Here is a 9,084-nt window from a genome sequence, read left to right on the forward strand (position 1 = left end):
TGTCCCCACCAATGATGACCTGGCAGGGATCCACCCCATAGAGCGCCACCTTTTTCAGCAAGTGCACCGTAGCAGTGAAGCAGTCCTTCCACTGGGCGGGGTAGGGATGCTCCGGAGACAGGCGATACCTGGAGAGGCAGAATATGAACATATGAACTTTCCAGAAAGAGAATGAGGGAGAGCGAGAGCGAGAGGGTGAGGGTGGTAGGAATGGCCAGTGTAATTCAAATGCACAAATACCTTTGCATGCGTTCAGTTTCAAATTCTTAATAACTTTCAATAACAAAGTGAGATGAAACAAGATGAGACAAGGCAAAATAAAACAACCGGAGAGCCTTGGCAATTGGGCAGGCTGAAAAGGAATGCATTAAAAATAGAAAATAAACCACACTTCAAAATGAAATATTTAGTGTCAACTTTGGACCCAGGGAATCGTTTTGGATTGGTCATTTTGGCCCTGGAAGAACTCTCTCTCTGCTTTTGTATTTGCTAAGTTTAGCATGCTCAACATAACTATTCAAAAATTCAGAATGTAATAATTAATGTGAATTTTGGATCTGGGGAGTCTGTGTGTGTGTGTGTGAGAGAGAGAGAGAGAGAGAGGGAGGGAGGGAGGGAGAGGGAGGGAGGGAGAGAAGGGGAAAGGACGGGTACATGCATTAGCTAAATCCGTTCCCTAGATGATCAAGATCATTGGCTTAAGCATGTTGCACACCACACTGGCATTTGCATCCAGCAAATATGCCACAGGGATGCAGGGTGAACTGGCTATGCAGAGCACTCATTGTCAGGGGCTTAGTCAACCGGTCTGAGACCTCCTGTTTGCACGTGCTCCATGGAGGAGGGAAGCAGCTGCATCAGGATGACGCAATGGACGCAACCTTCCCATCAAAGGGTGGAAAGATGCAAGTCCTTGCACCACTGCCTGTTGTGCTTGAAGCTCAGGACTGGGAATGGCACGAAAACACTTTCCCCCCTCTTTTGCACCCTGGTTCCTTCTGGCAAGACAGTCTGTCTAAGGTCCTGCAAGAAATCTTGTTCCCCATGCAATGGACCTTGATTCAACACTGGGCCAAAAGTGTAAAGTGGTTGCAAAAAGGGCCAATGTCACTTCGGGCTGCATTCCTAGAAGGATTATCTCCCCATCATGCAAAGTTCTTGTTTCCCTCTACTCAGAACAGGTTCAGCCTCACCTGGAGTCCTGGGTCCAGTTCTGGGCACCACAGTTGAAGGAAGAGGCAGACAAGCTGGGAAGGGTTCAGAGGAGGGCGGCAAGAGGGTAGGAGCAAAGCCCGCTGAGGAGAGAGTGAAAGAGCTGGGCGTGTTCAGCCTGGAGAAGGTGAGGAGGAGTGGAGCTAGGAGGGCACTCTGCACGTGCCTGAACGCCTGTCACCAAGAGCATGGCCAAGGTCTCTTCTGGAGAGTGGGGGGCACGGCATGATGGGGTTCTGCACGGAGCAGGGGGTTCAGCCTGATGGCCTTACTGGCTCTTTCCAAGTCTATGAGTGTCCGTGATTCAAGTCACTTACCCAACAGACACAAGGACTAAATCACCCTCCTTGGCAAGTTTACTGCAAATGTCTTCGTACATAACTAGCAAGGAAAGATGAAGAATTCAGTGACACCTGGAACAGCGCACAGCTATTGGAGAGCTTGGTTCAGCATTGCCATCACGTGCCACCTTCATCACCTGCAGAAAGTGGCTCTTGCTCCTAGTACAAAGGACCCCAGGCATTTCGAAATATCCAAGATTCCTACAATTATATACATGCTTCGATACCTCTCACCAGGTAATAAAAATCTCCCCCTGCATTTCATCCTTTCAACAATCCTGTGAGGCAGGTTAGACCATGAGGCAGTGACTGGCCCCAGTCGCCCAGGGGCCTCCATGGGTGAGTGGGGCACGAACTCTGATCTCCACCCCAACAGGACTTTTTGCTTTGCAGTTTGCTTTTCTCGAAGGGCTTTGCTGGAGGAAGGGCTAAATTATCAGAACAATACGATGTTGGGGGCCATCCTTTAATTTATTGAATTGTTTTCTGTGAATTGTTTCTACAAATCGCTGATTTTTAGAAACTGCCCTTTCCTGGGGATTTTTTTTCAGACTGAGAGTGTTACAGTGGGCTTGGAGGGAGACCAGGGTGACTCCTCCTTCTGCGTCTTCAAGGGCGGAGGGCTTCCTTTGCAGTCTGGTGCTGCACTCCCCTATTGCTCCAGGCCATGCCATCTGGATGCTGCCCCCGCAATGCAGAAGCCAGGGCTGAGGTCCTCTCAATGCCAGGCCCTTCCACTTGGCAAAAGTACTGCCTACTAAGCTACCCAGGTGCCTAAACAATAAAGAGTTGCCCAGACGCCGTCCCAGTGATGGGATGAGCAACTTCCGGTTAGTCAGCAAGCCCAAAGACAAGTGATTCTTCTGGAACCTTAACCCCAGCTATTAAGGAGAGATGGAAAGAGAGATACTCCATTGGAAAAGGAAGTTGGGGGGCTTCTCTCTTTGTACTGGTGCTATGAACTGAAGCGGCTGGGCGTGCTTTACTCTTGGTGTTAGTTGCATTCTAGTTGGGTGGACGGATGGATGGAAAGACACTCTTCATTGGATATTCTGTATCAAAACCCCTTCCTTCCTTCCTTCCTTCCTTCCTTCCTTCCTTCCTTCCTTCCTTCCTTCCTTCCTTCCTTCCTTCCTTCCTTTCTTCTCAAAATACAGATTTTCACAAGGAGGTGGACACAAATATATCTGAAATAAAACTTGCATCAATATTAAGAAGAAAATTTTATGAGCCTAAATGCAACAATTAAAAAGAGGCATTAAGAAGGGAGATGGGGTCAGAAAGGACGGCGTGAGTCCTATCCCTTTCCGCCAGCATAATCCAGCGATTAATGCGCCACCTGCACCACAGGGACATCTGGCCCATGGGCAAAATAGGGTCTGGGGTTCCCCCATGCTCATTGTCATGGATCAGCAGAGGAGGAGGGTCTAGAAAGAATACATGTGTGTGAGTGCACATGACACAGCAACCTAGCAGTGGATCGGCCACTCGGCACATGAGGACAACTCACAATGTGCCCACAGAAGGGTGGGCTCGTCAGGGGTTGTCCCAGATCCTTCCTCTTGAGGGCGTCTCAGGGACCTTGTGCAGCAAAAGACGTTTTGTCTTCTGTCTTGTCCAATCTCAACCTCCATTGCAGTTTTTGCAGGGGGTTGCTTGGTTTAATCCCTTTATATTTAGAGGCCACTCCTCGTGGTCTCTGAAGGGACAGCCCCTCCAAATGCTAGAGCAGAACATTGGGGCAGCCTTCACCAATTCTCCCTTACTTGTTTTGCTGTTATTCTGATCAATAGTTCCGAAATATGAGGCACTGCATTTGCTTCCAAGCCAAGTTGCGAGAAGATAAGTTTTTATGCTTACAAGCGGGTGGCAAGTAGATTACCCTTTGAAGTAAGATCCTCTAGTTTTCAAGTTTGGAATTTTACTTTGCAAAACAGGTAGGGATTGCAACATCTTCTTCACACTGAGATCCTCCAGGTTTTATATTTGGACCAGACAATTCTCAGTGTCCTCCATCTTTTTTTACCCTTTTCTGAGCCTTTAAGAGATTGGGATAGTTCAGCCCACCCCATTTACAAGAATGCTGACTTTTGACAGCTGTCAAAAGTAAGGGTTTCTCTTAAAACAGTGTTTTTGACAGAGCTGAATTATCATCATCATTTTGGACAAAGATGTGGCTGTATGAAGTAAATGTTGCTTTAAATGGGATGGAACTCTTCCGTTTTCTAGCAGGTAGACAACCTAGAGGCTCAGAAGAGAGAGGGAAATGTAGAAGACACCGAGAACTATTGGAACCACATTTAAAACCTAGAGGATCATGTTGCAAAGGGAGCAAAATTTTTAGGAGCAAAGATCTTATGGTTTTACTTTCTGTTTGACAGTTTGTCATTTGATGGTTGTCAAGAGAAAGCAAAGTAACACAATTGAGATATACGGTGTCTACTCCAGAGGATGGTAGGTGGGACTCCAGCCAGAGCCTCTTACCAATGCTTCCAAAAATTCCAGCTCCTCCATGGAAGAAAACGAATCCTCTCCGTGGGCAGGCAGAAGGCACACTGGGCTGGTACACCCTGACGGGCACCCCATCAAAGAGCAGGTCCTTGGCGGAGAGGCCAGGACTCAGCCTTGCCCTCCTGAAGGATAACGCAAAGCGGACGAAGGCGACCTGCCTGCAGAAACCCAGCACCTCCAGGATCTTGCCCTGCAGGAAAGAAGCAAGTCTGATTAAATCACACACCCATCACCTCTCATTCCTGCTTTCACAATAGCCAAGGGTGTTGCTCTCCCCACCCCAATGTCCTGGGTAGTGTGGCACATGTATTTGCTTCCTGTATCCAAGCTGTACTCCGCCCTCTTCTTCTGTCCACACCAGCAGGTGGAGCACCGAAGCATCTGCTTCTCCCACAGAACTCCCTCCCCACCCCAAAAGGAGAACTTCTCATGCCCCAAATTCCATCTGAAGAACAACTGAAAGGGCCTGGAGAACCAGGGACTCAGTCCAGGCTGCAACCTATGACCATATTGAAAAGAAATGGAGCTAAATTTCTGATGTATGGATTTGAGGATATTTATGGATTTTTCCCTGTATCTGTATGATCAGATATACTGGAGCCCAGAAGGAGCAGAATGAAAGCATAACAAGCAACATTCTTGATGGAGAAGTTGATGAGTGACCCTTTCTTTAGTAAAAAGCAACTGCCTTTGTGCAGTTAAACTATAGTTGAAGAGAGAAAGAGAGAGATGCTTTGAAAGGAAATATGGGTGTCCAGCAGCATGGGACGTAACGGATTCTTAATCTAAAGCTGCCTCATTTCTCTCTGATCCACTGGCAAAAGGAGCCCCTATGATTTCACCAGGATGAAAAGCACTCGTACAAAAACCTCTTGAAGGGACAAATGGGTTCCAAGCATTTATATTAATTTTGTTCATTTAGAAATCCAGGACAAGAACTCTGAAAGGAAACTTGGTTGGTAGCTTGATCTCCCTACAATATGGCAGGGCTGGGGAACCTCTGGCTCTTTAGATGTTCAGCTTCCATCAGCCCCAGCCAGGATGGGCTATGGCTCAGAATTATGGAAGTTGTAGTTGGACAGGGGAGTCGCTTCTTTCACCGTAACTCCATATCTGGACATCTGTCTAGTAGAAAGCAAGACACAGTTAAGACTGCTGCAAATCTTGAGCTCAATGGCCTGCATTCTGGTCTTACACATTCCAGACCAACTGCTCCTCAACCTTGTCATCCCAGGAACACAACCATGGACTGGGGAATGCTCCTTTAAGCCTCACGCGGCCAGCCCATGAGATGCAGACTATTCTTCTTGCACTGGTTAGCTCTGAGACTAAATAGTTTCACATTGTAAGCCATGCGGCCTTCCCATCTAGTGGTTTCCTTTCCCACCTTATCCTTCCCTCCCATCTTCAGTGTTGTTTACAACTTGCTTCTTGAAAAGATCTTGGGATATTGAGAGCTTGCACAATTTTTGTTCGGGATCTTCCAACAGCAGGCACAAAAATCAAAGCTCTTCCTTGGACTAGTGGGAGATCTGTTGGTTATCACCTGCTGTTTACCACCCCGAGAGCTTTGGCTAAAGGGCAGAATAGCAATAAAATACAATAAGTACAAATGAATAAACTAAGCAGACAGGATGGAGCAAAGCTCAGGGAGTCAAGGTTCAATTTGGATGCCAGGAAGCACTTCCTGACAGTCAGGACCCCGAGGGTGTGGAATGGGCCTCCATGAGAGGCCGTTGAGGCCCCATCGGTGTGGGTGTTCAAGGATGGGCTGGACGTGCACATGGTGGGCATGTCGTGAGCGGAGCTGGCTGGTGCCGGAAGTCAGACTAGATGGCCTGGGAGGCCCCTTCTGACTCGCTCTGTTTTCTATGTTTCTATGTACAGAGCAAAAGTTCCAGGATGGTGTTTCTTTAAAAGGTTGAGGGCACTCTGTTGAAAGAGCCCGGCTCAAAAGGTTGTCTGAACCAGAGTTTGCTTTTGACCTATTACTGGCGGACATTGATCTGAGGGGAAAATTCTTGCTATATTGAAAAGAGAATCCTATTTACTTTAATTCTTTAATCTGTTCAAAAGAATCCTCCCTTAATGTCCAATGGAACTTTCTCCAGGGTTGAGAAGTATCGTTATATAACGTGATCGTTATATGGAGCAGCTTAGAATTTGCAAAGAGTGTTTTGCAAAAAGCATCAACGCCTTTTCATCAAGGTGCCCCAAGCTGGCAGTCTGGCTGCTTTTCCTTCTTTCCTTCACTTGCTCTTTTGTTCTTTCTGTTTAAATTTTGCTTGTAGTATTGGTATTCCACACCGAATCCAGGCAGAGTAGTAGAAATATCCTGCCACCCTCTGCATATAAGCAACAGCCTTTTCGTTGCTCCATCAATTAAGACTCCAGTCCCGTCCCTGGCTGCCTTGGCCATCAGGTCTCTTGCTGCCCAAGCATTTGTATCTCCATTCAGGATAGCTGGAACATTCTCCTGGTTCACACAACACGGCAACCTACCATGGGTGATTGACCATCATGGTTGTGGGTTACTTCCTTCAGAGTAAAGCAAGATATGACACACGCTCCTATTCAGTGGGGCTTTTTAGCCATGCCAACTTTTCTTCTGAACTTTATAGGAGCCCTCCATGGTGCTCCATGGTGGTGAACCTATGTGGGCGGATGCAATTCAGCACCATGGAGAGTGCCATTGCACCAAACTGCAGGTACTAATTCATTCATGTAAAAATACATATAATTAGAACTAATTACTATAATTTAACTTTTACAGAAGGCAAGCAGACTTACATGAGGTTAGCAGATTTCAGGGCAAAACTATGCATTGATGGCATGAACCCAGTCAAATAAGGCATTTATATAATAACTTGCTTTTATTACAAGGTAAATTTCACATTCCAAATTTTGATAACCCAATATTCTCCTTTAAGTGTTTTCTAGTAAATGGAGTTATCTTGAACTAGAAAATCTTTCCAGATTGTCTGCTTCATCCATTGTTGATAAGCTTGGTTTATTCCTTTGGTGTCAGGACAGAAGTTGTGCTCCATTTTGAGTCCCTTCTATCAATCAGGGTAGGTGTGCTCAAAAATTCATCCCAGCGCAACTGGAATTGTGTGAATGGGCTGGGGGAAGGGGACTAACCAATAGGCATTCCCATCTGCCAGTTACATGGGAATGCCCACTTCGCAAATGTTGTGAAATATTCTTTCTTGATTGATTGATTGATTGATTGATTTATATCCTGCCTTTCCTACAAAGTGCTCAAGGCAGCTGACATCATTCTCCTCCTCCATCTTATCCCCACAACAACAACCCTGTGAGGCAGGTTGGGCTGAGAGTCTGCGGCTGGCCCAAAGTCACCCAGGTGGCTCCATGGCTGAGTGGGGACTTGAACCTGGATCACCTGAGTCCCAGTCCCATGCTCTGAACCACAACACCACACTGGCTCTCAAGTACTTCTGGTTTTCCAACTAGCAAATATTTTCTAACTAATTCAACTGTTCTACCTACCACACACAGAACACTAAATCTTAGTTGTAAAAAGTTACATGTTCTGCACTTAAAAGTAATCGGGGGGTCTTGGAATATGTGTGTGCCAAACTTCAGCTGCCATTTTGGATTAGAAGAACTTAACTGAGCGGACTATATTTTAGCTCCTCTTTTCAGGAAGATACATCCAACAAATTCCAGCTTTCTCAGTGATGTGGATGTACTCGATTTTTTCCCGCCCTTCTGAATGAATCCGAGCAAAACAAAAGTCAATGCAAGAGATTCTTAATTAAATCTTCCTTCCTTTTTTTTGTAAAGACCATGCAACTTTAGCAGACAATCATTCTCATCAGAACATTCTCATCAGTGGAGGACAAGAATCAAACTCCTTCCCAACCACCCTATAGATTTTTCACAATCGAAATTCCATTCCAGTCTCCTTTACATACTTGCAGTTCTGTACATAAGGCAAATAGTAAGCAGGGGACATGGAAAATAGGTTCACTGGGGAAAAATGAGCTCATTAGCCTCTTCCTCCAATTACTTAGTCAAAATTATGAGTTATGAAATCATGAATCCTTTGTACGGTGTGACTTTCGCTCCTCTACAAGGTGCCTCCTCTTATCTGTGATAACAACATACAGTTCTTATCTCCCGCAACAACATTGTTATGTGAACAACGATGAGATGAGATCGCCCCTGGAAACCTATCACCAAAAAAGAGCAGCAGCTGCAACAACAACAACCAACCAATATCTAAGCCCTTTTCCCCAATTCTATTCAATGTGCCATACTATCCAGTTTCCCTTGAGTCCTGTACCTTTCACTTTCAGAAGATCACAAACTTACCAAAGTGAATGCTATGATGCATCCCCAGTGCACGATCCGAAGCTTCAAGGGATGGTCAAATCCAGAGGGAATGCTGGCCCTGGAGAGATCATAATAAATGGCCCAGGAAAGCAACAAGAAAAAGACAGTTACTATAATTTCACCAGCTCCAAGCAAGATGGCATAAGTAAACCCCATTGTCCTTTTCTGGGGTTTGGACACTAAATAAGTAAGCTACACGGTCTAATAGCTCTCTACCGAGAGATCTATTGAGCCTTGTAATGACTCTGCCATCGTTCTGCAACATCTGTCCTGTGGTTAAAAACTGTTTGGTGCAGTAACTACCTCTTATTAAGAACGCCTCCACATGACCCTTAAAGGATTGGGAAACTTTAATGGAGTTCAGCCATTGAGCAATATGTGATGAGGAACTTTATCAGAATTCGATCCAAGTATGATAAGAACCCAGCATAAGTATCATCTTATCAGAAATGGAGGCATTGGTCCAGTCTTTTCCAGTGATTCCAGGCTACTCTTAAGATATGAAGAGCAAAATGTATTAACATCTGTGCAAATGTAATAAATGAACCAAGAAGAATAATGGGGAAAGTACATTCCCCTTCTTCACGGCGTGGACCTCATCCTAGAACCAACGGCCTACTCCACCTGCTCTGTGGATGAGTGGCTCCCAGGTCTGGGAGAT

General features: G+C 45.7%; 1 protein-coding gene across 1 annotated transcript in view; it reads right to left on the minus strand.

Moving 5' to 3' along the window:
• The window catches only part of LOC123034710 (arylacetamide deacetylase-like 4), an 8,799-nt gene extending 220 nt beyond the window's left edge, over nt 1-8,579 (minus strand). Inside the window, exons 1-4 of the mRNA XM_044452297.1 lie at nt 8,403-8,579; nt 4,038-4,254; nt 1,530-1,593; nt 10-128 (exon numbers count right to left, since the gene is read on the minus strand). Coding sequence (XP_044308232.1) covers nt 10-128; nt 1,530-1,593; nt 4,038-4,254; nt 8,403-8,579 — 577 coding nt within the window. The remainder of the gene's footprint in view (nt 1-9; nt 129-1,529; nt 1,594-4,037; nt 4,255-8,402) is intronic.
• Nucleotides 8,580-9,084: the final 505 nt, after the last annotated feature.

Source organism: Varanus komodoensis, unplaced genomic scaffold (assembly GCF_004798865.1).
Source record: "Varanus komodoensis strain SLA01 unplaced genomic scaffold, ASM479886v1 scaffold71, whole genome shotgun sequence".
NCBI classification, from domain to species: Eukaryota; Metazoa; Chordata; class Lepidosauria; order Squamata; family Varanidae; genus Varanus; species Varanus komodoensis.